Source organism: Ochotona princeps, chromosome 13 (genome assembly GCF_030435755.1).
Source record: "Ochotona princeps isolate mOchPri1 chromosome 13, mOchPri1.hap1, whole genome shotgun sequence".
NCBI classification, from domain to species: domain Eukaryota; kingdom Metazoa; phylum Chordata; class Mammalia; order Lagomorpha; family Ochotonidae; genus Ochotona; species Ochotona princeps.
Window position 1 is genome coordinate 3840359 of NC_080844.1, and position 27648 is coordinate 3868006.

At 51.9% G+C, this 27648-nt stretch overlaps 1 protein-coding gene and 1 pseudogene across 1 annotated transcript; both read left to right on the forward strand.

Annotated features, from left to right (window-relative positions):
• Positions 1–1093: 1093 nt before the first annotated feature.
• LOC131481758 (USP6 N-terminal-like protein) lies at positions 1094–18827 on the forward strand. The gene is made up of 15 exons (XM_058671882.1): positions 1094–1391; positions 1960–2029; positions 2186–2271; positions 3787–3826; positions 4251–4331; positions 4757–4864; positions 5540–5649; positions 5999–6047; positions 7031–7151; positions 7785–7879; positions 8283–8348; positions 9000–9099; positions 9414–9566; positions 11595–11790; positions 18740–18827. Exons 1-15 carry the CDS (start codon positions 1369–1371, stop codon positions 18825–18827), a joined length of 1386 nt encoding a protein of 461 aa, XP_058527865.1. The 5' UTR covers positions 1094–1368.
• Positions 18828–19640: 813 nt separating this feature from the next.
• On the forward strand, positions 19641–20771 carry LOC131481641 (ribosome biogenesis protein BMS1 homolog; annotated as a pseudogene).
• The last annotated feature ends 6877 nt before the right edge of the window (positions 20772–27648 follow it).

A 27648-nucleotide genomic window follows, 5' to 3' on the forward strand; every position in this document is an offset into this window, starting at 1 on the left:
CAGGAACAAAGCAAGGGAGCTGGCTGGCATTGGAGGTGCGATGGGGTGGGCATCTTCTAGGGCAGCAGGTTGTACCCCTGGGAGTCCCTGGTCAGGACATTGCAGTCACAGCCAAAGATGTGTTGCCTAGGTGTTCTTAGGCTCTTCCCTTTTACTTAGAAAGCCTTTTAGCTGCAGAAACCAACACAGCAGAAACAAGTGGAAAAGTTTATTCAGAGAGTGAAACAGAAACTAAAGTGGAGAAACAGGAAGAGGGGTGAGGGAGAGAGGATACATTGTATCCTGAGGGAAAGAAATTGCTCCCTTTCTTAGACTCTGCCTGCAAGACCCAAGACAGCAGGGGAGAGGAGCTGAAGAGAGAAAAGCCCAAGGCATGAAGCAGCACCAGAGGGCCAAAAGGGCCAAGAGAGATTAAACCCCTCCTTCTATGGACTTTTCTAGGGCTTGAGAGGGTGTGGCCAATCACAGTGTAACCCTGCCATGCCCTCCACATGCCAGGCCCAGGTGATGATGGGTACACACTAACTGACAAACTGATACATGGTGGGTGAAAACTATTACCCTGGTGGGGAAAGTGTGTCTTCCAGACTCATGACCCTAAACTACTGAATGCCTAGACCATATCATATGGACAGGCCTGTGTGGATTACCCGGTGCTGACTTGGTTCAGAAGGAAGAAGCCTGTGCTACAGACATGTCATGTGGGCAGTGGTTGGACTCCAGCTGCCACACTCCTGACTCAGCTCCCTGCTAATGTGCCTGGGCGAGAGGAGAAGATGGCCCAAGTGCTGTGGATCTACGCCCTTGTGGGAGACTCAGCTGAAGCTCCTGGCTCCTGACCTCAGCCTGGCCCAGACCTGCCTGTTGTCATCTTCTGGGGAGGTAACTGACACATGGAAAAGATCTTTCCTGTGGTTTTTTTTTTTTTCTCATTCCCTTTCTAGGACTTTGCTTTCAGGTAAAACTTTATCATTATGTACATGAAGATGCTTTCACACTTGTAGTACACTCTAATGAAAGCAGGAAAAGGAAGGAGAGCTTGAGGTGCAGGTTTCCTGGCATGTGGGAGTATCTGAGCAGGTGGTACAGGGCACTGGCACCCCTGGGTCCATGGGACCCCAGCCACAGCTTTCTCTCTTCAACTGGCCCTGGGGAGGCCACTTGCTCCAGCTCTAGTGGCAGTTAGTGAAGCCATGGTTTAGAACCCTGGGCCGCATGCCAGATGCTGCCCCGTGATTGGCTGGCAAAATGCCGTGACATCACAGTCACTGGGAATTTTAAACCGGGACATGAGGCAGTCTGGCCAGTAGTGCATCAACTGAGCTGCTGAACTGCTGTTGGTAGCGAAGGCTGGAGCACAGCTGAAGGATGCAGACTGGTTCGCGATGGAGGTGAGTGGGACGTGAGCTCTGTGTGTGCTGTGGCATGGGCACCATCACTCCCAGGGGGTGACACTGATCTCAGCTGTCTGTTTGCATGGGTGATGGCCCTAAGCCCTCAGTGGAGACCTGTGAGTAGGACTTGTTTACACTTGTCCTTTCTCATGGCTGTGCTGTGTGTTAGTGTGGGTCCGTGTGGGTCTATGTGGGTCATGGGCTCAAGAGTCCAACCTATGGACAGATGTTATGTCAGGTGGGGGGCAGAGGACACTGCTCTGAGAGCCCTGGATGTGGGAGTGGAACGGGAGACCTCTGACCTGAGTTGTGGCTCTCCTATTAGTTGGATGCTAAGCAGAGCAGGAGTGTCCTCCTTGGGCAGGTGAGGCTAGAGGGTGGCTGTCCCTGCCCCATCTTCCCTCTGTCCACATGCCCTGAGCAAGTCAGCATCCTCATTCCAGGCCACCATGGGCCTGCAGGTTCGGGTGTGGGGCTGTGCCTTCTGTGATCATGGGGACAGATGTGAGACCGCAGTCCCCATGACTCTGCTAGGCTGGGTCACATTTGGCCATTTGTCTTCCAGATTGGGCATGGTCGCTGTGAGGGCCCGACGGGACCGTGAGCAAGCAGCGACAATTGCCAAATATGAGCAGGTACAACCAGGGTGCTGGGCAGAGGAGGTGGGTCCTGCCTGAAGTGTGTGTCTGTGAGTGCATGAACCAGCCACTCTACGGGCACAGAGGAGAGTGGTTCAGCTCTGAGGGGCTCTGAGCACCCTGGTTATTCACCCCGTTCCCTCTTGACTGCAGGGCCACCAAGGTGTGGCTCTATCTGAGCCTGAAGAAGAGGATGATGACAGCGGCCGCCTCTTCCCAGACAGGCTTGGATTTCTACAGTGAGTCATTCGCAGCCCTGCTCCTTCCAGGCCAGGGAACCATTTCAGTGTGTCCTGCTTGAGGCTGAACACCTGTCCCCAGGTCCCTACTTCGGCCCACACTGCAATCACAGTGCAGGCTCTGGTCAGCATTGGAGCAGATCAGAGACACCCAGCAAGTGACTCAGGACTCAGGGAGGGACCGAGCTGGACATGGGGCAGCAGCTGGACACTCAGAGGCCTGTTTTATTGAGGACAGAGGGTAACCTGAGGGTCCAGCTCTGTTTCCAAGGCCCATAGCCTGGGCATCTGCATTCCACTGCTGCATCCAGTGTCAGCATATAAGCCTGGCAGAGGAGCACACATCCTGGGTGTTTGTGGCCATGCTAAAGTCCTGCTGAAGGGTTAGGCCTGAGGGAAAGCCAGGGCTGTGACTTCCAGGGCTCTACCCAGCACAGGTTGCAACAGAGATACCAGGCTGGGGGGCTTGCAGGTGAGGGCACAGGAGCTCTGGCTGTGCTGGGAGGAGAGTGGTCATTGTGGTACAGGACCTAGTTTGAGGCTGTTCAGCCAGTTGTCCAGGGTAAGAGAAGCCCTGTAGCTGGGGTGCTGGGCTCAGGTCACCAGGAGGGGCAGAACCTCGAGATGCTTCAGGATGTGTCCTTCTGGCTCACCTCAGGACCAGGATTAAGCAGGGCTGGTTCTGGCTCCTCGGTATGACAGGAAAAGTGTCCAGAGAGGGTGGTCCTGGTCTCAGCTGTCAGATGAGGGACATGGATGGGAGCTCACATTTGGGTGACAAGTGCACCAGGGAGGAAGGTGAACAAGGGAGACACACCAGGGAAGGGTGTGATGGTGTCCTGTTCATGGGCAGGTGCACCCTCCCTGCACTGGGTACTGCAGGGCAGGTGCTGGATTTGCTGAGTCCTCAGATCACTTCTTGAGGATGGCTGATGGTCACACCCAGACCCTCAGCCCAGGGCAGCCTGTCCCTCCTCAAGAGAGCATTGTCATGAATTTCATCTGGATCTCCCATGAGGGTGACAGGGACCCAAACACTTGGGTTATCTTCCTCTACTTTCCCAGGTCATTAGTTGGGAGCTGGATCGGAAGAGGGGCAGCTGGAATTTGAATTGGCACCCATAGTGGTTGCCTGCACTTCAGAAGGGGGATTTGCTTGCTGCACCACAAATCATCTTTTAAAAAAAAAAATAAAAATTTAACACAAAATTAAAAAAAAAAAAAAAAAAAGAGAGCACTGTCCCAGCAGCTGCCAAGGGGGCCTGCTGCACTCCTGAGTTTGGGCCTGTCTTGGGACATGGAGCCCCCATGGACTGTGAGGGTGGGTGCCTGAGCAGAGATGCCCTGTGCTCACGGTCAAGGCCACTCCTGGTTGTGCACTGGCAGCATGGTTGCCTCCTCCCTTCCCTTCTCTGTTGCCTGGACTGAGGTGGGACACTGGTTCTTCCCCAGCCTGCTTTGGATGTAGAAGTGTGTGTGTGGAACCTTCCCTCACATCTGCCTCTCCCCTTCCAGTGAGAAGATGCTGCTTCAGGACAGTGTCCTGGGGACTAAGGTGAGAAGGAGTCCTTGGCCCGGGGCATGTTCTCAGGGGGCCACAGGGGTCCCTGGCTGTGGACAGTTGAAGCCCCTTGAGGTTTTGCCCATGCAGAAATGACAGGCCCGAGTGGGGACACTAACTCATCACCTGTCCCCAAACTGACTGCAGCTCTGGGGAACCTGGCCTCTAGCCACCTTGACCCAATGGTGTGATAGTGACAGCCTTGACTGTAGTTTGGGGAACTCAGCCTTGACAAAAGGCTGTGCTGTGACAGAGTCCAGGCCACAGGCGCCCCTCCACCCCCAGAGGCAACGGGTTCAGGGCTCAGGGTCTGCACCTTTCCTTTCTCCTCCCATGAGTCCTCCCAGGGCTCCAGAGTGGCACCCAGGGGCCATCCTCCGGGGTCAGCAGCTGACCTCACACCATCCTCCTTTTGCAGCAGAAACAAATGGAAACTCGGAGACTCCAAAAGTGGGTCAAAATGTTGAAGAATTATACCAAATATTGTGACAGCAAGAAGGTACCATGAAGGGAGGGTCCATGGGGAACACATGGAGCAGAGCAGGGATGGGTGGTGGCTTTTGTTGGACTGGACACCTGCCTCTCAAAAGCCTGGGGCAACTGTCCTGCCGTAGACATGGGTCACCTGCACCCCTTTACCGTTATCACAGGTGACTCTCCTGGTACACAGTCCAGTGTCACCACTGGGACAAGTCCCAGACATGGACCAACATGCCTCCTCATGCTCCATAGGGAGCAGGCAGTGCATAGCAAGCCTGGGTCCTCAGCCCAGCCCCTCCTCTAACCTTGGTCATCAGGCCCAGGCAGATCCTCCCTTTGCTGACACAGCACAGAGTCCATGGCTTCCCCCTCCTGACGCCTCCCGCTGCACACCCTTCCCGGAGCAGCCATGGCCCCATTCACCTGATCTGCTCCTCCCTGCAGTTCCATCGGAGCTGCTTCAAAGGAATCCCCAGCCAGGTGCGGGGAAGCATCTGGATGCTAATGCTTGATGTGAACACGAAGAAAGCCCAGAACGTGGGGAAGTACAAGGTATGACTGTGCGCTCAGCCCACAATACACCTGACCTGCCAGGTGGCATCAGGTAACTGGGTCCCCTGTGGTAGATAGTGCTGCATTGGAGCCTGAGGAAACATCCTGTCTTGATTCCCGTGGATCTTGGGAGCAGGGTCCAAGTGGTGTTGCCAGGCTTGCCCTCCCATGTCTTGATTTTGTGCTACCCTTGGACCTAAACTTGAAGACTAATCATTGCCCAGAGAAGGCTCAGCGCCAAGGGCAACTTGTGATGTCTTGATGGGGATGGGCCCCACTTACACGGACAGCACTGAGAGCTCGTCATGCTGGGACAGACAGGACCTGAGCTGCTGTAAGGAGGCTCTGGGGCCTGAAGGTCGCTGAGGTGGAGATGCACCTGGGACGTGCTATGGGTGGCAGGGTGTACTACAGAGGGACCTTGCTGGCTTGACACTCACTGTGCAGACCCTTGGACGGTTCCTTGTGCAGGGCTGTTGGGCATTGGGGGTGACATGGGTGCTAAGGTGAGGTGAGCAGCCCAGACCCTCCCTAGACTCCAGATGCCCAGGGCAATGAGCTTCCTGCAGAGCCCTCCCCAACACCTGAAGAGCTGTGTGGATGTGGGGTGCTTGCGTGGCAGGGGGCATTTTCCTGCTCTTCAGGCTCCTTCCTGCCCTTCGCCCTGCCCTGCAGGCAATGAAGGAGCAGTCCAGGCTGCAGTCAACGCCATTCGACCAGATCAACTGGCCTGTGCGAGGGAGCTTCCGAAATCACCTGCTGTTCCAAGAACGCAATGGAGCCAGGTGAGGCCTGTGGGCTGGAGGGGCCCTAGGGATGAGGAGGAGCCAAGGTCCTGGGGAGATGGGGTTCTTGGGAGAGGCTAAGCAACAAACCTCAGAACAGTTCATTTACAACAGAAACAAAAGGGATGCAAGTGTCTTGATTTGCAGCAAACTCTGATTCCTTGCCAAAAGACCCTGTGGAGAGAGTGCAATGAAAAGAAAACAAAGCAACCAAAGTGCCCTGAGTACATCCTGGCTTCTGTGGCAGAGAAGTGTCCCGGGCCTTTGGTGGGCTGGCAGTGTCAGGGAGGCAGGGCTGCACTGAGAGCCTCAGCAGGGAAGGAAACACCACCCCTCCTCTCTCTTACAGGCAGCAGGCTTTGCTTGATGTTTTGATGGCCTACACCGTGTACAACCCTGTGAGTATTCCTGGATCAGCTCCGCAGGTCCTGTACCCAGGCTGCGCATCTAGGGTGAACCTTGTCACAGAGAGCCAAGGCTGCCTTGTTGGGGCCTCTCCAAACCACAAGTGAAGGAGCAAGTGTAGAGACCAAGCTAATGGCTCCCTGGGACCAAGCCCACGTTCCAGAACGGTAAAGTTGTTCCTTGCTCCTGGACTGTGCTTCATATTCCAGATGCAGGCAGGGTTGGTGATGCTCCACTGAGTACCGGCATTCCATAGGCTGATGGGCAACCTGGGTGACTGTGCTGTGCTGTTCCTTGTTGAGTTTTGATCCTCCTGATGCCACTGCACCCGTCAGTCACCTGTTCAGGTGCCACTGGTCTGAATTCCCCTCCACAAGTGCCACAGCCATGCCCACCCACTCAGACCTTTCCCATGAAGGGAACGGCTGCCAGACTCCTCAGCTGACCCCAGCAAGGTCTGGGCCTCCCATCCTCCTGACCTGTCCCAGGCACCCTGTCGCATGCCTGTGGGAGACATATTCAGGCAGCCTGGATCCACACCCAGGCCTTGTCCATTCTCTTTCCTAGCCCGTGCAGGCCTAACCCTGCTGCTTCTTCCTCCTGTCTGAAATGGTGCCCTTGTAGCGTGCACACACAGAGCACAGAGTTCCAGGGGTTTCTGTGGGGTGGAGACTGGATTCCCACAGCTGCCTGCCCCACCCTGAGATCTAGGAGGTGCACATGGGTTGTTGCCTCTGGTCTCCCCAGTCACTGCCTGTGCTCTGGCCTTGAAGGCTTCTCTCCAGGGACTCTGAGACCTGGTGTATGCTCCAGTGCTCAAAGTCATGGCACCCAGGGACAAGAGAGACCAGTGGCTCCCTCCAACATTTTCCTACTCCGTTCCATGCATGACGAAACCCTCCCAGGAAGGTGGCCAAACCCATCGGAGACTACCCCAGCCAGAGAGGTCTCTGAACGTTGTTCTGGGTTCTTGCAGGAGGTGGGCTGTGGCCAAGGCCTGAGCCATCTAGTGGCGCTATTGCTGATGTGGCTGAGCGAGGAAGACACATTCTGGGCTCTGGTCCAGCTGATGGAGAACAAGAAATATGCGATGTCTGGTAGGTGGATGGGAAGGGTGGGCTCCCTGCACAGCCCACTACTTCATGGACACAAATCCACATGACTAGAGCTTTAATCCTCACTGTCATGCCCTGGGTGTGGAAGCCAATCTCCCCTTGGAGGATTGCTGAGAAGCCAGGGCTAGCAGAAGCCTCCTCTATTGAGCTGTTCAAGCCTTCCCCATGATCCTGCAGTCTTCCCTTACTGTCCTGTGTGTGGGAATCTCTAGGCCAATGAGTCCTGTCTGTGTCCACGTGACTCATGTCTCCACTTGCCTCTGTGCCTCACATTGGTCTACATGCACACCCGCCACTAAGCCACACCTGATACTCCAGGAGGCAGCATCCCCTCTAAGGTCACCCCCTTCTCACTCCTGCTTGTTGGAATGGTTGTAAGGTACCCAGCTTGAATATGTTCCCAGCAGACACTTGGGGGCAGTCTGGGTTGGATCCCACACAGTCCTACATGCACCCACATTCTAAGGTTTCTCGGCCCGGCTCTCTGTCCACCCTCCTGCCCCTTGAGAGCCTCTCCCAGCCCTGGGTGCTCAGCAGGATCTGCTCCTCCCTGTAGCTGTGTTGCCTTCCTGGGTAGAAGCTCTGACCCAAGGGCTGGGGACTGATCCTTCTCAGGTCTCTACACACGCGGATCACCAAAGCTGAAGACACTGCAGAACCACCTGGGAGATATTGTGCACCGCACCCTCCCGGCTCTCGAGCAACACCTGGTGAGCAAAGGGCCTCCTTGACTTGTTACTAGGGCTCCGCAATCATACCTGCGGGGGGGCGGGGAGGTGGGGGTGGGGCGGGGTGTAACAATAGGCTCTCAGGCCCGTTTGTTGGTGTGGGAAAGTCATTCATTCAACAAGGTTTTCCAATCACCTAGATGTGTGGCAGTGGGGGCCTTTGTTACCCTTTGCAGCATATGGTCCCTGGGGTTGCATAGATGTAAGGGAGACTCTCCTGAAGGAGAAGAGATTGGTGGCAGTTTCCCTTCAGGAGCCTGTGTGGCTGTGAGGAGCACAGACACCTGCTGCTGGGCTTGCCGCACCCTGGGGCCCTGCCATGGGCTCAGGCCAGGGGGAGTTCAGGCCTGCTTCTGGCCCTCACCTCCCTCTGCCTCTTCCTCAGGAGCAGCAGGGACTCAACCTCCAGGACTGCACGGCACACTGGTTTACTCAGTGTTTTCTGGATGTGGTAAGTGCAGCCCCAGTGACACCTTACCCAGAGGAATTCCTACCTCAGTAACTAATCTCCCACACCAGTGTCCACTTGCCCACAGCAGAGAAGAGCCCCCACAGTCCCAGCAGACAGTATACAGGGCCAAGCCTGTACCCAATCAGCTGCCCTGCCCTTCAGGATTTGCCAGGTTGAGTCTAAGGCTGAGGGCCAGCAGGGAAGGGACAGGTCCCAGGAACACACATGCTGCGAATCCTGGTGAAGGCCAGAACCCTGCAGGAGGAGGCAGGAGATCCCCAAGGCCCTGGGCTGTCCCCCAAGATGCTGCTGGGCTAATGCCGCCTCACTCCTGGAAGGTAGCCTGGACTTGACCCTGCTGAGCCCTCACCCTCAACCAGGTGTGGGGTCTCTAGCATCCCCCATGGCTCCAAGGGCACAGAGCTCTTGCTGGATCCCTGGGTCCTGGCTGTGCTCCTGAGGTCTCACCCCTCCTCTCTCTGGGCCTCAGGCCCTCAGTGAGCTGGGAACTAGCCAGCAGACATGGTCCCACCCAGCAGTGGGATAAGTTCCCGTGATAGAGCTTGGGGCCTGCTGTGATCACCACTCCCTCGTCAGGGCCTGCACACCCTCCCCACTGTGGCCCTGCTCAGGCCCTGCTCTCTCCCCCAGGCTCCATTCCCCCTGGCACTGAGGATGTGGGACATCTTCGTCCTGGAAGGGCAGCATGTGCTCACCACCATGGCCTACACGATGTTGAAGGTTCACAGAAGTAAGTCCTCAGGCCCCAAGAAGGCAGGGTGCTGGGGATGAGGAACTGGGTCCTCGTGTCCATCCATCACAAGTGAGCAGGGAGGAGGCCAGGAAGATGTGGCCTCTTGCTTCTCGGGCACCTTGGGAGAGGCTCTGGATGCCCCTGCACTACGCCACATCAGCCAAGCACACAGTCCACAGGGAGACCTGGCAGGGCATTCTCCCCTCGTCAGTCCCCTCCTTTCACCTCTGGGTAACCCAGCAGCATCAGCAGTCCTGGCTGTGGGAAACCCCTGTGACCTCTCCCAGCCTCACACCCTCCCTCATGCCTAGAGCGCCTGCTGAAGATGACCAGGGACCACCTGCAGGAATTCCTCCAGGAGAGCCTGAAGCAAGTCTGGACCCCGGGCGAGGACATTGTCATCAAGCAGCTCCAGGCCTCAAAGCATGAGCTGCGGAAGCTGCACTGTCTCCTGCCTCCCCAAGGTGAGTCCAGCACAGGAATTCAGCCTGATTTCCCTTGGGTGTGTCCACGGTTGGAGGGCCCAGGGCTGGCCATCAGACCCCAGGGCCTTCTCCCTCTTCTGTGTCACCTTTGGTCTCGCCCTGCTGCTCAGTTCTGCTCCAGAAGCTTCTGAGCACAAGGCCTGGCTGGGCCCCAGGCAATCCCAATGTGTTCCTCAGGGTCGAGAGAGGGTTGGGGTGATGGCTGGCCTGCTTCACCTCAGTAGCACCCGATGCCTGTGGACCAGGCTGTGGGGGTGTCCTAAAGGCCTTCATAGACTTGTGTCCTTGGCTGAAGTCATTGTGGCGGTGAAGGCCAGACCCTGCTTTAAGCACCCCAATTCAGGACAGGAAAAGAGCCCTCTTGGGACTGCAGGGCCTTCCTGGGACTCCCACTCTTGAGCCACATGAGCAGTGGTCCTGCCTGGCCTGGGGTGGCCTTTCCCTGATTGGGACCAACACAGGTGCAGAGCATGATGTCAACAGCTGTGTGCATCCAGGATCCTCATAGGACAGAGGTGTTGGCAGGGATGGAGGGAAATGGGGTTGTGGCTGACTCTGTGCAGTGGTGGCCAAGGTATGTAGGCGCTGGATCGCTCCAACCATCAGAGATCCCCTGGAAGGCCCAGGTGCCCTGGGAAGCAGGGACTGCAGAAGCAGGGACTGTAGCTCCCAGGGCAGACACCAGGGTGTAGCTGAATGCAGGGGTATAGGCCCAGCGTGGAGCCCATGTCTCTGAGGACACAGAGGGCAGCATGACCTGGAGCATCACCCTCCTGTGTGAGATGGTAGGAAGGGTCCTGGGGCTTGTCCATGCTTGCTGCTGTAGCTGACCTGAGAGCCTGGATGGGCACGTAGAACAGAGACGGTTTTGTCTAAGTGTGGAGGCTGCAGAGGCAGGCCCAGGTGCAGGCCTGTGCATGTCCTGGTGAGGCACAGCTGTGCATCCAAGCAGGTGCGCTCCTGTGTCTTCGGGCACAGAGATGCTGAATGTGAGTCTTGCAGCTAAGAGCCAGTGCTCTGTGCTTGGGTGGCAGTGACTCAAGGGCAGAGGACACAGCTCAGCCCTGCCACCTTTTGTGAGGTGTATGCCCTGACCCCAAGTGCTCTGCCTGTGGCCTCATCTGTCCTGAAGTCCCAGCTCCGACCTCTGGCACCTGAGGAGTCACCTCCATCCCTGCTATTTAGGAGGGACACAAGTGCGCCTACTAAGCCATTCCCATGTCAGGGCACAGGGCAACCTGGGGGTCAGCTTACAGGAACCTCACTGGGTCCTGAGGGGATGCCAGGTGTCCCCAGAGCTAGACTGAGAGGCAGGTAGGTGGGCCATGCACCCCAAGGGGTGTGTCCGGCATAGCCTGAGGTGTCCCCAACACTGTCCTGTTTCAAGATACACATATTTTCCATTGGGGGTCATCTGTCTAGAGGGTGTCCTCAGTGTTACCCCATGTGTCAAGGTCCCCAGGGACCCTACTCTCAGGCCTCATGGTGTAGGTAGAGCAGCCAACCTCTGTCTTTTCCTTTCAGCAAAGCCCAATGAGTCCTGCAGCCTGTGTCTGGGGCTGCCACGTGTTTCCCTAGAGCAGATGCCTCCTCCAAAGATACTGAAACCTTCCAATATGACTGCAGAGAGCTCGTGTGAGCAGAATAGGGAGATAACTTCTCACCCAGAGGGGACTGCTCATCCTGAAAGTTCCTCTCTCCACATGGTTTTGAAGAGCAGCCCAGAGGAGGAGGCTGAGAACTCTACAGAAGGAAACACCAAGGGCCGGGGCTCCGGCTCCTGTGGGGTGACCTCCGAGTGTGAGGGATCTTCTGACATCTCCCCGCACTGCGGGAGAGCATGGAAAGGGAGAAGGCTGTCCACCTGGGCCAGCAACTCCTGTCTCAGTGTGACTGCCAAAGGCACAGGGTGCCTGTCCACTGTGCTGCGTAGCCAGCAGGGCCTGGTGGCCCCTTCCACACCTGCCCTAGTCTGGCTGGTACCTGTTCTCATTCATTCACCTGCAGCCCCAGCGGTGGGGCTCAAGACCTCACACCTAAAGAGCGTCCTTGGCAGCCCACCTTACCGCGGGGACAGTCCCAGCCTGAAGCCTGCTGGAGTCATTGCTTTGCGAGGACCACAGCCCTGGGTGCCCTCGCCTACCAGTAGCTGCCTTGCCATCCGCTCCCTGAGGCAGCTGCAGCTCTCCAGGATGCTGCAAGAGTGGGCTCACAGCACACCCTATTTCTCCGTGTTGGCCTCCATGATGCAAAGAGCTCCCTTCAGGGTCTTCTGTCCCCTCTCCCTGAGGGGTGTCACCCTTGGCCAACTCATGCGCTGAAACCATTCGGGTCTCATGGTTGTTTAGAGTGCCCTGAACAGCCCACACTCAGGGTACTATGCCAGGCCCCGTTGGCCGGCAAGCTCTTCACCCCGAACCTCAGACCTTTACCCATGATCTGACCCTGCATTAAATCGTTTGTTTTGAACATACTTGCTCCTGTTTTGTGTCCTCACACCCAGCTCCAGCCGAGCTTCCCCTGCTTCCTCACGTGCATTTAGGTTCTACACACCCAGCCCCTGGAGAGCCCTGCTCAGGACAAGCACTGGTCATGTCTGTGCTCTGTCCTGGGCTGTCCTGATGCCAGGGCCCCTTGCTTACTGCCCTGGCTCTCCCTGTCTTGCTGAACCTCCCAGAGCCCAGCTCCTCCCCTCCTGGGCCAGGGAGAGGGCACCAGGCCTGCTGGGTATGTGCCAGGGTAGTGGCAGAATCCCACCAGGGGAAGGGACTGCCGTGGACACGTAGCACCCAGAGCCTTGGGCAGTGGGAGGCGGCAGTACTGCTGCTTTTTCTCATGAGTTTTCTCAGCTGTCCAGTGCCAGTTATTCAGCATTGCATGCATTACTTCCAAGGCATTTGTAAGAACTAGTAGCTGGGGTCTGTCCTGCTGGCAGAACAGGTTAATCTTGCAAGCACCGGAATCCTGTAAGAGAACCATTTCTATCCCAGCGCTTCCAATTTTGATACATCTCCCTTCTTTGTTTTAGCATTTATGTATTTTGATTGCAACATCATACATACAGAGGGGAGGAGAGACAGAAAGGACGTTCTTCCGTCCAATGATTCAGTCCCCAAATGACTACAACATACGGTGCTGAGCCAATCTGAAGCCAGGAGCCAGGAGTTGTTTTGGTTCTGCCACACAGATGCAGTATCCCAGGCTTTGGGCTGTCCTCTACTGCTTTCCCAGGTCACAAGCAGGGAGCCAGATGGGAAGCAGGGCTGCCAGGATTAGAACCAGTGCCCATATGGGATCCGGGTGCGTTCAAAGCGAGGACTTTAACCTCTCAGCCTCTGCATTGTGTCTCTCCATCACTCTTCTTATGGCCTAGGAAAGCAGTGGAGGATGGCCCAAGTCTTCGCACCCCTGCACCCATGTGGGAGACCTGGAAGAAGTTCCTGCCTGAGGGTCCGTGAACCCTGGGAGCAAGGGATCCCTTGGGGCATGGGTAACCTGGCCCAGGGCCTTGGCCCACTTGCCCAGTACTTGCCAGGTCCATGAGCCCCTGGGGTGAGGGCTCTGGCAGGGCCCTGCTCACTTGGCCTGAGTCCTTAGGCCCACCTGTAAGAACTGGTCCTCCTCAGTGGAAAAGATGGAGTAGTGGACAGCTGGCCCAGATCCACATAGAGCTGCACATTGAGGCCTGCAGAGGACATCTGGTACTGTGCAAGAGAAAGGAGGGCAGAACAAATTGGACACCTACCCTAGGAAATATCTTTGTGAATGTAGACTCTAAGGCCGATTATGTCCAATGGACAGTGAAAGGGTTCCCTCATCCTTGGACCAGCGAGATCAGCAGCATTTTAAAATTGTCAAAGCCACCTGGTCAGATCCCTCAGTGTGTGCCACATCAGGACCCTAGGTTAATATCGGGTGGCAGTTTCCCATGCCTGGGGACTGGGACACTTGGGAGGTTATCATGACTTCTGCCATTTTCTCTCCGCAATAACCCCTCCTAGTGAAAATCAGAAGAAGGAACAACATTTGGAAACACAGATCACATGCATTTTTCCCTGACCCATCGTCTTCCCATCCTATGATAGCTAAAAATATTTAAAATTAAAAGCTTTTTTAAGTTCCTGGCTTAGGATTGACTAAGCTCTGGCCATTTCAGCCATTTAAAAGTATATCAAAAAGGAAAAAAATAGGAAAGGAAAGAAAATGGGGACTTCTTTTTTTCCTTCTCTTTATAAATCTGGTTTTCAAATAAATATGAATAAATCGATTAAAAAACAGGGTACTAATTGAAGGAAAGTGTTAAAAATGAAAATGTCGGCAAAGGTGATCTCAGCTAATTAGGTATTTTCAATGTTCACCCCTCCTAGCTGCACTGTACACATTGGTTGATTGATTGATTGATTTCCTGGCTAGAAAGCTAGAATGTAGATAGGAAAAGCAATGTTATTTCATCTTAATGACAGTCCTTGAAACAGGGGTTATTATGTTTAGCCTACCTCTTCCAAATGGGGAAATGGGCGTCCCAAGGCTCAAGGCCTCTCTGCTGTCTCGTGCCAGCACTTCTGCTTGTGCTAACAGCTTACTCCGCCTGCACTGGGACTTGAGTGAAGAGGGAAGCTTCTTATCCAGGCTCTTGAATGGGTCTGGAAAGACAGCAGTGAGGCTCCTGAGTGGAGGTGTTGGAGTGAAGAGCAGGGGCAGCAGCACCTCGGAGTGAGAAAGCCAGGTCACTAGGTACCATACGAGGTGTGGATGACTTCTCCATTTCCTGAGCCTGTCCACCTCCTGTTGGGCTAAATGGATGATGTGCCACCACCTGGTAAGGAATGTCCCTGAGGAGCAGCTGGGTCAGAAGAAGGGGGAAGCCTTTCAGAAGTCATGAACAGAGGCTCCCCATTCAGACACTGACTCTCAAGTAGAGTCATGTGGCCTTGCAATGGCCTCCCACAGCCTTGTCTGTCAACTGGGACTAGTAGCAGCCACCTGTCTCACAAAGCCATGGAGAGGTTTAGAGGAATATGTTGTAGTAGATTACATACAAATGTTTATAGAAATGTGAAATGAAATACACATTTTTGTACAGAAGATTTTTGAAATTGCTCTTTCTATTCTTTGAGATATGTTTATTTGAAAGGCAGAACCTCCCACATGATCGCAGGGAACTAAATACTTGAGCTACCTGCCACTATTCCCAGGCACATTAGCAGGAAGCTGGACTGCAAGTGGAGCAGTTGGAACTCAATGTAGCTCCCATGTGGGCTGCTGGCACTGCAGGAAGTGGCCCAACCTGCCTACAGTGCCAGTTCCATAGTTTTTTTTTTTCTTAACATGCATTTGTCATCATCTTTTTGAAGAGACACTCATGTGCCTGGATTTCAACATTTTTTTACATGGAAATAAACTCACTCTTTCATTGCATTTCCATGAACTCTCTGAAGCTTCCTCGCGTACATGCAAAACCCTTGGCTCAGCAGTTCCTGGTGCACACTGTACATATAATGCATGCCACTCCTTATTATTCTCTCTCTCTCTCTCTCTCTCTCTCTCTCTCTCTCTCTCTGTTTCTTTATGTTTGACACTGTATTTTTTTAAAGATTTTTTTTATTACAAGATCAGATATACACAGAGGAGATACAGAGAGGAAGATCTTCCGTCCGATTATTCACTCCCCGAGTGAGCACAACGGCCGGTGCTGTGCCGATCAGAAACCGGGAACCAGGAATCTCTTCCGGGTCTCCCACATGGGTGCAGTGTCCCAATGCATTGGGCCGTCCTCGACTGCTTTCCCAGGCCACAAGCAGGGAGCTGGATGGGAAGTGGAGCTGCCGGGATTAGAACCAGCGCCCGTATGGGATACCGTCACGTTCAATGTGAGGAATGTAGCCACTAGGCCACGCTGCCGGGCCCGATACTGTATTTTCTTTTATTAAGGGGAACCTATGATATCTGACCATTTGGGATTGGCTCATTTCCCTTAGCATAAGAGAATCCAGTTCGGCCCATTTGCCTATGAAGAAATGTATTTCATTTTCTTTCCTTTTTTTTTTAAAGATTTATTTATTTTTATTTCAAAGTCAGATATACAGAGAGAAGAGACAGAGAAAGTTATTCCGTCCAATCATTCACTCCCTAAGTAGACGAAACAGCTGGTGCTGTGCCAATCTGGAGCCAGAAGCCCAGAAGTTCCTCCAGGGCTCCACATGGATACAGGATCCCAAACTATTGGGCCATCCTCGACTGCTTTCCCAGGCCACAAGCAGGGAGCTGGATGGGGAGGGAAACTGCCTGGATTAGAACCGTTGCCCTCATGGGAATCCAGCATGTTCAAGGTGAGGACTTTAGCCGCAAGGCCACGCTGCCAGGCCCCTCATTTTCTTGTGATAGCTGAGTAGTATTCCGTAGAGCAGATGAAGCAGAGTTTCCTTATCCAGTCTTCTGTGGATGGGCATTTGGTTGCTTGTGTGTTTTTACAATTATTGATTGGGCTGCTATGAACCTGCGGGTGCATGTTGCTTTCTTGTGTAACAGGTCCTTTGGATATATTCCTAGATGTGCTCTTGCTGGTCATATGGAATGCAGATTTTCAGCTGTCTGAGTATTCTCCATACTGATTTGCATAGAGGCTGCACAGCCTGCAGTCCACCAACAGTTCTGACTGTGGTCACTGTGTTCACTGGCTCTATACTTTGGGGGAAATATGATGGAAGTGTGGCAGAGACTGATATGTTCAGATATGGAGACAAAGTGCTGTATGTCTCTATGCATCCAGAGCAAACATGGGTTCCCAGAGCAAGACTTGAAAATATGCTAAGAGTAAGATGATGGACTCTCTGACATTGTCCATGACAACAATGTGGGGAAGGAAACACATCGATCACAGCGTGATGGACTTAGGACTGTTCATGAAGGACACCCATTGTAAAACTAGAGGGGAAACCAATAAGGAGGAGGGAACTGGGGAAGCGGTGGGGGTAATGCCAGGGCGTATGGAACTGCATCATAAAAGATAAATACAATAAGATGAAAGAGTGAATGTTCTCTGTTGTCAAACTAAATGGATTCTACGACGTGTTCCCCCATATTGCTGCATCTGGTACTCACATTCATTGTATATTGCACCACTGTATGAGTACCATACTTTAAAAAAAAAAGATTTATTTTATTAGTATAGCAAAGTCAGATATATGGAGAGGAGGAGAGACAGAGAGGAAGATCATCCACTCACTGAATCACTCCCCAAGTGGCTGCAATGGCCGGAGCTGAGCCGATTCGAAGCAAGGAACCTGGAGCCTCTTCCAGGTCTTCCACGCAGGTGCAGGGTTTCAAGCTTTGGGCTGTCCTTTACCGCTTTCCCAGGCCACAAGCAGAGAGCCAGAAGGGAAGTGGGGCTGCTAGGATTAGAACAGAACTCATATGGGATCCCAGTGCATGCATGGCAGTGAGGACTTGAACCACTAGGCTAATGCATCCGGTTTGAACACACATTTTGTACAAAAAGATTTATTAATCTTTATTAGAAGGGCAGATCAGAGAGGAGGAGAGACAAAGAGAGAAATCCCTGCCCACCGGTTCACTTCCCAAATGGCCTCAACGGACAGAGCTGAGCAAAGCCAAGAATCCAGTGCTTCTTCTGGGTCTCCCATGTGAGTGCAGGGTCCCAAGGCTTTGGGCCATCCTCTAATGCTTTCCAAGGCCACAGGCAGGAAGCTGGATGGGAAGTGGAGCAGCAGGAACTTGAACTAGCGCCCTTTGGGCATCCCAGAGCTTGCAAGGGGAGGATTTAGACACTGACCAGGCACATAACTTGCTGCTTTTCTTCACATTTTCATCAATGGTTTCCCCGCTTTTGACCAGTGCTATGAGCTTTCTGGTAGTGCCTTTCAGTGTCTGTTCCTACTGCCAGCATGGAGGAGATGTGCATGCTGTGTCCTGAGAGATAGGCTGAGCCACTTTCAGGATGGTCACCTGAATTTACATTCCCGTTAGAAAGTTAGACTTTCAGGCCCGGTGTGGTAGCCTAGCAGCTAAAGTTCTCAACTTGCATAGGCGAGAATCCTATATGGGCACTGCTTGCCATCCAGCTCCCTGCTTGTGGCCTGGGAAAGCAGTCAAGAACGACCCAAAGCCTTTGGAATCTGCGGCTGCTTGGGAGACCCAGAAGAAACTCCTGGCTCCTGGTTTCACCTTGGCTCAGCTCCAGCTGTTGCAGCTGCTTGGGGAGTGAATCATCAGACAGCTCTTCCTCTCTGTCTCTGTCTTCCTCTCTGTCTCTCCTCTTTGTGTGTCTGATTTCTCATTTAAAAAGTTGAAAAGATTTATTGACTTCTTTATTTATTTTGATTGGAAAGGCAGATATACAGAGAGGAGAAGAGACAGAGAGGAAGATGTTCCATGGGATGGTTCACTCCCAAGCGGCTGCACAGGCTGGAGCTGAGCCAATCTGAAGCCAGGAGCCTCTCCTGGGTATCCCATGTGGGTGTAGAGTCCAAGGCTTTGGTCCATCTTTGACTGCTTTCCCAGGCCACAAGCAGGGAGCTGGATTAGAACTGACGTCCATATGGAATCCTGACACATTCAAGGCAAGGACTTGAAGTGCTATGCTATCGCACCAGACCCAATGACAATTTTTTTTTTTTAAGAAAAGAAATTGACACATGCACAGGATCCCTCTGCCTTCTGTTCGAGGGCAGTGGTGGGTGCAGGAATATCCAGCAACAAGTTTTGCAGGAATGCATGTGATTGGCTGGGCTGGGGACAGCTCAGAGTGGTCCTGTTGAGGGGTGGGCATAAGGTGCTGGTTTCTGGTTAAACTTTAGAGGTTACTTGGTGCGAATCTCCTGACAGGTTCCACAGCACAGAAAGAGCGACACTGCAGCGGGCGAATGGGAATCGCCAGGCCTGGGGCTCCACATGGCTCCTTCGGGGTTTCCTCCCTGAGCGAGGATCCAGCTGGCTCTGCCCTGGCCCTTGGTGGGGCTCCGGGTGCAAGGCGCGGGACACCCCAGCAACCAGGCCAACACACAGAGCCTCCTCAGCACCCCCGCGCACACTGCGCCTGCGCGCGCTCAGCCCCTCAGCGGCCCCGCTTCCTGCTTCCGGCTGCAATGCGTTCCTCCGCCGGCCCCTTTCTTGTTCTCCCTGTGTTTCCGCAGCGGGCGCAGTGAGTGTGGGACCGCCTTCCGCTTCCGGCGGCGTGCGTGCGGGCGTGAGGAGGAGCAGCAGTTGCTTTCGGGCGGCTAAGTTGGGCGGGCTGTGCGGGCGTGCTGGGAAGACGCGTGTGGGCGCGGGGCGGGCGGCGCGGGGAGGCCTCCCGCGGGGCTCGAGAGCGGTGCTTGCAGCAAGCGGCTCCCGAGTGGAAAGTGGACAGTGGGGACCTGCTGGAGAGGGGACTCCGGAGAGGTGAGTGAGCAAGGGCGGGGACAGCGGGGTGTGGGTGCTGTGTGCGGAGAGTGGGGTGTAGGGTGCTGAAGTGGGGACAGGGGTGTGGGGTGCTGAGGTGTGGATGACACAGCCGTGGGGGGGTACTTTGCAGTGACAGCGCGGCCGTGGGTGTGGGTTGCTGTGTGCGGACAGTGGGTTGTGGGGTGCAGGGCGATGACTGCGCGGATATGGGGTGTCCGTGCTGTGTGGGGAACATCGCTACCCTAGGGTGCTTAGTGTTGTGGTTGGGGATAGCGTGGCCATGGGGTGAAGGGTGCTGAAGTGGGGACAGCACGGCTGCGGTGCGTGGGGTGCTGAAGTTGGGAACACTGGGCTGCTGGGGGTGGGAAGAGCGCGACCGTGGGGTGTGGGGTGCTGATTGTGGACAAGGAGGCCTTGCAGTGCTGGCTGTTGCGTGGGGACAGCGAGGCTGTGCGGTGGGGGGTGCGGAGGGGATGGAAACACAGCTGTGGGATGGCGAGCTCCTGGCAGAGATGCTGCGGGCAGGTTCCTAGCTGCTTCTGTTCATTTGGGGTCCTTTCCCATGGGGTACGGCCGACTGTAAGCTGCTGTGTTCACTGCCGGTGCCAGGTAGTTTTGAGTCAGTTCCTTGTGCAGCCCTGAGCGCGCACCATGGAGACCAAGGACCAGAAGAAGCACCGGAAGAAGCACAGTGGGCCCAAGGCCGAGAAGAAGAAGCAGCGCCATCTGCAGGAGCTACAGCTGGGAGAGGAAGAGGATGCCCGCAGGAGGAACCCCAAGGCCTTTGCTGTGCAGTCGGCGGTGCGGATGGCACGCTCCTTCCACAGGTGGGTGGGAACAGGGAGCTGGTGGTGCTGGCACTTGGGCTGAGGAGTTGGCTGTGGCTCTGAAGGAGCTGCGCCTTCCGGCAGGTGCCTTGTCTCAGATCCCGGTGGGCGGCTGTTCCCATGGAAGCTTCCTCTCCTGTGAGCCCTTTCTGCTGGTTTGTGCATACTGGCTGGTGACTTTGTCTAAGAGAGAAACATTGGTGGAATTTAATTGATAAAATAAAATGTTTCTCTGAAATGTAAGCGACCTCTGTCCCTTTTAGGGTGCTTTCATGTCATTGTATGAAATACTGAATTGGCAGTATTGAATACTTGAATAGCTTTAGGGAGCAAGTCCTTGCTGTGTGTCCCACCATCATGGTATAGTTCTTACATTATGCATTCATGTGAGTTTAGGAATTATTCTTGTCCTCATTTTACAGGTCAGAAAATGGAGGCCCAGCAAGCAAGTAACTAATTCTATAACCCAGGAAAGGAGGAGAATTAAATTTAGCTCCAAAATATCAATTCTTGTCCATTAGTGATATACAGCCTCGGTGTTTCCGTTTTACTTAGGAAACAGATTGATCTGTCTACAGTGCTCCACTCCCTAAGTCCTGTAGGCTTGTGTGTGTTGACTGTTGGGGCCAGAAATGATCCAAGTGAGTTAGTTCCATCTGTCAATTGTCTGCTCTGTCTGAGATCTATGCTTGCAAGGGCCTTCTTTTGTATTGTGTAAGTCAATGTGCTTTTTTTTTTTCTTTTCTTTTTTGAAATAAATAGGACTCAGGATTTGAAGACAAAAAAGCATCACATTCCAGTGGTTGATTGAACTCCCCTGGAGCCCCCACCCATAGTAGTGGTGGTGATGGGGCCCCCGAAAGTTGGAAAGAGCACTTTGATCCAGTGCCTCATCCGGAACTTCACCAGGCAGAAGCTGACAGAGATCAGGGGCCCTGTGACCATTGTATCAGGTGAGGGGTGCTGCTGCGGAGCCTAAAGCCTCACGTCCCGTTCCCCGGGAAACTGATGGACACATGCTGGTGGCAGGCGTTAGTTTGTCTGGTTGATTTGGCCTTGGCCAATGAGCTGCTTGGGGAGGCTGTTGGGGCTGGGCAGGCTGGCGTGTCATGGTGAGCCCGTTCATGTAGCAGACAGTGTGCACCTGCTGTGTGCTAAGTGCCGCTGGCCCTGGTGAGACATGTTCTTGTGATGGTGAGAGGGGAATTTCCTTTTTTGCTGTAAGCACTTGTGCTTTCTGGGGGTGGAGGGGAGATGTTGAGTTTTGTGCTTGAGGTAGAATTTGGAGTCTCGTGGCACAGGGGTGATACAGATTGAGACTTTTCCTTCTCTTTGGGGCATTCTTGGTCATCTCCTGTTTATCTTGATGCAGGGATGGTTGTTGGTCGGTGGACATGTAGTTGTGTTAGGTTTGTGGATGTTCTTAGCTGTAATGAGAGCACAGAGACATTGGATGGGGCTGCAGACAAGCGGGGCCATGGTCTACATGGAGCCCTTCCAGTCACCGTCTTACCTGTTGGAGCGCTTTACTCACCTGGGTAGGCTTTTCGTAGTGTTGTAAATAAAAAAAAAAAAAAAAAAAAAAAACCAGAACAAATAAACTAAGATGTGATTTGCTGTACACAGCTTGTTCTCTTAAGAACAGATATTTTTTGTCTTGCGCAAGTCAACTGATGCAACATTTTATTGGGTGTGATTTTAAAGTGTCGGAATTAATGGGTGTAAAGTCTTTTCCCTGGGGTTCCCTAATAGTAAAATGTAGCTGTTTTCATTTACAGGTAAAAAGCGCAGACTCACCATCATTGAATGTGGGTGTGACATTAACATGATGATTGACCTGGCTAAAGTAGCAGATCTGGTAAGGCAGTGGGTGTGGCCTGGGTTTCTGACGGGGACTGAGAGCAGTGTCTCACAGGCTGTTTAACCCTCGTGGGAGGGAAGAATGTTTAGTGATTAGGAGGTTTAGTGAGTATGCTAGTGGATCCAGAAGATGGGGTTGAGTTATTGTTGTTCTTAGCATAAACATGAAGTGAGTAAAGGGAGAGCTATTTTAAAGCAAACCACAGGATGGAGAAAATCTTTGGTGAACGTTGCTGATCAAAGCTCATTAGTTTATAGACGCACATTCCCACAGATGAGGCAGTAAGAAATGTGCAGGGCAGTGTTAGAACAGCCTTCTGCAAGGTTAGTTTGCATAACCCTGAGTGCGTCCTGGAAGTGAAGAGGTGTGATCTTCTTATCACATAGACATTGCAGCTTCCAGCAGTTAGAAAACATGGAAGGATGAGAACCGTGCTGTTCAGCAAACATGAAGTCATGTACACACAGGCCAAAACCATCCCGATCAGGAATTTGAGGGTGGGAGATCCCTCCTTTTTGTTTCGTGTATTCAGTTTTGCTGGGGAACTGTTTGGTTTAGGGAGCTGTGAATTTTGCCTTTTGGTGGAAGACTCCTAAAATTTTTTCAAAAAGCAAATATAGTGTTATAAAAACTGTCAGAGTCCTAAGTTGCAGTCAAGTTTTGGACCTCTACTTACTTGCTATGAGTGAAAACTCATACTGTTTTCAACACAAAATAGCATGAACTAACTCAGTGTGTGTATGTAAATGATTGAAACAGTCAAATGTAAAAGTTATTAATTTTTCTTTATGTAAAATATATCACATTCTATTTTTTAATAGCATACATATGAAGAGAGATTGTCTTTTGTGTGTGTGTTTTAATGTTTTCCGAAGGAACACATGCATTTGGTACAATACTCAGACTGGATCCAGTTTCCACAGACTACATACACATTATCTTTGACCTCTGGTTCCATTCAAAGCAGTATCCTTCCAAATGCCTAGGAACCCAAGACTCCTTCAAAACCACAAATAGTAATTCGTCACATGTACTGTTTGTGTTTGAATTGTATCCCATATTTTTCAGATCCATCATCACGGAGTACCGTGGCTCAGACTTTATTGTGTGGTTTGTCTGCACCATCATTCATGAACATGGCTCATGTGGTTGCTGTGTTCTGGATGGCAGAAAGCCTCCTATATTATGAGGAAGGCCCATCTGTCACATGGGGTTCAGTGTGTGCATGCTCATGTGTGTACTGGAAGGGTCATAAAGACTGTATTTGGTCAATGGAGGTTGGCAGCCAAGGAAGCCAAGTTGCTTCCTACCTGTTCTTCCTGTCCTACAACAAATGGGTTTGCCTGTTGGTAGCTCATGGTGTGAGGCAGAGTGTCAGGATACTCTGTAGCAAGTCCCCTGGACTTGAACTTGTTCCATTGTGACTGCGGAATTGTGCAGGCTTGGCCTGTAGTCTGCAGAGGTTTGTGTGCCTTCTCACAGCTGCTAGTAACCCACCTTGGTGTCTGTCCAGATGAGTAGTGTGAGTGAGATGCAGCCAGTGGGCCAGGCATAAATGATGTGTTTCACTTCCAGGTCTGAAGCGCAATGGTCTCCGGGGCAGCACTTGTATTCTCTTGTTGTCTGTGAGCTTCTCTCATGCTGCCCTCCAGCGAGGGTCAGATGCTCACTGCCTGCCAGGGACGCCTTCAGATTCCTGTTCAGATGTGCCATCCGGAAGCCACACTCGTCAGAGAGAAGCAGTGTGGAGATGACAACGTAAAGAAGCCTTTACCAAAAAGTGGTTTCTCTTTGAACCTCAAGTAAGTAGAGTAAGAACCTCCACGACAGCTGCTTTTCTGAAAAATGGCAGGAAAATGTGCCTAAGGCTTTTTAAAATAACTCATAATGAGGAAAACTGAATTTAGAAAACACAAAGGAATCTTTTTTTAGGGAACAAATGTTTAGATTGTGGTAACAAAATTTTAGTTAAATATAAACTATTTGTGAGCATGTAAGCCACTTCAGAATCCGTACTTTATAAAACATCACAAATACTTGGGATAAATCAGGCATAGTAAAACAAGCTTATGTAAAGTTCTTGTGCTGTGGAGAACTTTACTATTACATGGTGAGCACATTGCATGGCAGATATAATTTCTGCATGTTTTCTTTTTTCATTTATTTTTTAAGCTTTTTTTCTTTTTCAAGATTATTTTTAGTACAAAGTTAGATAAATAGAGACAGGAGGAAAGAGAGAAATGTCTTCTGTCTGATAATTCACTCCCCAAGTGACTGCAACGGCCGGAGCTAAGCTTATCCGAAGTCAGCAGACTGGAGCCTCTTCCAGGTCTCCCACGCAGGTGCAGCATCCCAAGGCTTTGGGCTGTCCTCAACTGCTTTCCCAGGCCAAGCTGGGAGCTGGATGGGAAGCGGGGCTGCCGGGGTTAGAACCAGTGGCCATATAAGAAGGATCCAAACACCTTCAAGGAGAGGATTTTAGCCGCTAGGCCACGGCACTAGCCCCTGGTTTTTAATTTTTCTTTGAAAGTCAGATACACAGGAGGAGGAGAGACAGGGATGAAGATCTTCCGTTCGTTGATTCTCTCCCCAAGTGTCTGCGTGGCCAGAGCTGAGCCGATCCAAAGCCAGGTGCCTCTTCCTGGTCTCCCACAGGGCTGCCGGACCCAAGCGCTTTGGGCCATCCTGGAGTGTTTTCCCAGGCCATAAGCAGGGAGTAGAACAAGCGCCTGCATAGGATCTCAGTGCTTGCAAGGCAAGGACTTTAGCTGCTAGGCTGCTACGCCAGGCCGTGTATTTCCATTTTCATTGGAACTAAACAGAATCACTCAAATCTCAAAAACTTCTAATTCAAAAGCGAAAGGGTTTTTTTTTTAATAAGATTTATTTATTTTTATTGGAAAGTCTGGTTTACAGAGAGGAGGAGAGACAGAGATCAAGATCTTCCATCCCATGGTTCACTCCCCAAGCGGCTGCCATGGCTGGAGCTGAGCCAAATGAAGCCAGGTGCCAGGAGCTCTTCCAGGTCTCCCACATGGGTGTAGGGTCCAAAGCTTTGGGCCATCCTCGACTGCTTTCCCAGGTCACATGCAGGGAGCTGGATGGCAAGCGGGGCTTCCGGGATTAGAAGCGGCACCCATATAGGATCCTGGTGCATACGACTACGCTATCACACCAGGCCCCAAAACATTTTTTTGTTGAAGACTTCCTTTAGTTTTATTTGGGAAAAAAAAAAAGAGTAAGAGAGAGAAGGGAAGACAAAGAAGGATCTTGTGTCTGGTATTTCACTCCCCAAATGCGGCAATGAATGGACCTGGGCCAGTCCACAATCAGCCTCTTCTGTGTCCTCCAAATGGGTGCAGGGTCCAAAGGTGCCCCTATGGGATAATAGCATCATAGGTGGTGGCTAAACCCATTATTTCCCAGTGCAGGCCCCAGGGACATATTTCTCTAAAGCTACTTCTATGAAAATGTCATAGTCAAGTATACAATTTTTATATTCAGCACAAGCTTGAATTAAGTTTAAAAGCAACCTAGGGCAATGAGATGTATTTTTGAGTTACTGTTTTATGTGGTTCATGCCTTCCCACTCTTCTTCTCCCCATGTCCCCTTCGTGCCATTTTACTCCATATTCTTTGCACAAATGGTGCTCTCTAAGAATGTAGCCCCCTAGATTGATGTTTTGAAACGTGTGAGTGTCTAAGGTTTGACTCTGCCAGCCCTAACTGCTGTGTAACCCCAGACACCATTTGCAGGCAACTCATTTGTCTTTGTCTTTATTTCCCAACTGAGGGACAGTGAGGGGGATCTCGGTTTTTGTCTCGTGTCAAAGAAGAATTTCCATGCGGATGGGAGCAGTGAGCAGTGGTGAGATTTATTGAAAGTGCGAACTCCTGCCACAGCAGTCAGGAGGGGGACTTGAAGGAGGAGTTGCTCCAGAGGCCCGGGGCACTGCCCTGTTACCTCCAAAGTGGCTCTCTCTGGCTCTTTTCTGAATAGCAGACCTCTATTTCACCAGTCGTAGCACAGGCAGAATGACAGCCAGAGAACTAGGATAACTCTTCTGCTTCTCCCAGACCAAACTAAGTACCATGAAGACAACCTCCAGAAAGAAGCAAGCACCTTTTCCACTCTTGAAAGGGGTTCTGCCCCTTTCTCGCTCTGCGAGGGGCCTGCCAGAACTGCCTGTGAGCTGTCCAGCTCCTCACATCCCCCAACAACCCTGCTCAGAGGAATGGACCCTCACTGCTGTTAGGAGTATGGGACAGTGACCAGGGACCCTTGGAGGGAGTCTCCGTGAAAGTCACTGCTGTCATCCCAGCTCCTCACTGCTTGTCAGCATGAAGCACTGTTATTGTCAATGGTGCTGTAGTACGTGAGTTAGCACACATTTTCGATTAAAGGTCATCTGGTAAATATTTTAATAGTTTTTTCAAGCTGATTTTAGAAAGAGGGCTTCCATCTGCTGGTTCACCCCCCAGTAGCCTCCAGTGGCCAGTGCCAAAGTCAGGAGCTGGGGACTCAATCCAGGACTGGCACATGGATGGCAGGAACTCAGCCAGTTGAGTCATCCCCTGCTGCCTCAGCGTCACAGTCAAGAAGCTGGAGCTGGAGTGGTGATCTAGAGCCCAGTGGTAGCCTGGGTCCTGGGCAGATGCAGTCTTCACTGTGTCTTAGCCACCAGCTAAATGCCCACTCTGTGCAGTAACTTTGAACCTTACAGAGGTCCAAGAGTTCCTGTCACTTCTTTTTCATCCTCTAAAACTGTAAGGATGATTCTTAGCTCCTGGATCACTGAAGAGCAGACTATGGGCCGGGTTTGACCAGTGGGCTGTGGTTTGAAGACAGCTACGGTCTGCCTAACATCTCATCTAGACTTTGGAACCAGACTTCCTGGCTTCAAATTCCAGGTGTGTGGTATGTGACCTGTGACAAAGGCCTGTGCATCTGTTGTTCAGTTTTCTTATGAGGAAAAAGGCAGTTTCCGGTAGGGATTAGGTCCTATGAGCATCTGCTAGGGGCTTAGACCCAAGCAGAGAACATTGTAAGTGTTAGCTCTTGTAGGGGGAGAGTAACTTCCTTGCATCAGATCTATAAGAATATTTACAAAATGTTGCTACACCACACACAGCTGCTGCTTTGTCAATTGTCAAAAATGGTCCATGTTTTCCATGACTTTCAGTTCTTCTTCTTCCATGCCTACGTCGACCCAGCCTTGGCATCTGGGGACCCTTTGATGTGGATTACCATGTTCCTTGGGCTTGCCCTCACCGATTTGGTTGTTAACATAAGTGTGAACATATGTTTACATATCATACAATTCACTCTTTGATGGAGTTTGTAAATAGACACAGTCACATGATGGTACACCATGTTTGGATATAGAACATTTCCATCACCACAAATGTCTTCCACTGTCTCTTGCAGCTGACTTCTTTCCTCAGCTCCAATTTCTAGCAAGATTCATATATTAGCAATCCCTATACTTTTGCTGTTTGTATGGTGCCATGTCAATAGAATCAAATAGGATACAATCTGTCGTGTGTAGGGTGCGTCTGAAATCCATTCATGTAGTTTCCGCATCAGTAGATCATCTCTTTACTGCAGAGTGACATTCTGTTGTTTGGGAACAGCTTCATTTGCTTTTGCATTCACCCGGTGAAGGTCATGTGATTTTTTTTTTTCCAGTTTTTGTCTATTATCAGTAAGGTTTGTCTGAACTTCTATATGGAAATATCTGTGGGTTAGATTTTTCACCTGTAATGCAAATATCCAGCAGTGATGTTGTGGCGCTGTATGCTAGATGCCTGTTTAGCTTCATAAGAAGCTACTAAACAGCTTGTCAAAAGGTTGTAGTCCATTGCATTCCTACCAGCAACATGTGAGAATTCTAGTTTCTTCATATCTTTGCCAACACTTCTCATTGTCCAGTTTTTTTACTTACAGCTGTCTTATTGGCTGTGTACTGTT

Bases quoted from the DNA above. Each gene is read 5' to 3' on its own strand.
- LOC131481758 (XM_058671882.1), top strand. From the start codon at position 1,369: ATGCAGACTGGTTCGCGATGGAG. The intron at 2,272-3,786 runs GTGAGTCATTCG...CTCCCCTTCCAG, and splicing joins GACAGGCTTGGATTTCTACA to TGAGAAGATGCTGCTTCAGG. The intron at 4,865-5,539 runs GTATGACTGTGC...CCTGCCCTGCAG, and splicing joins AGAACGTGGGGAAGTACAAG to GCAATGAAGGAGCAGTCCAG.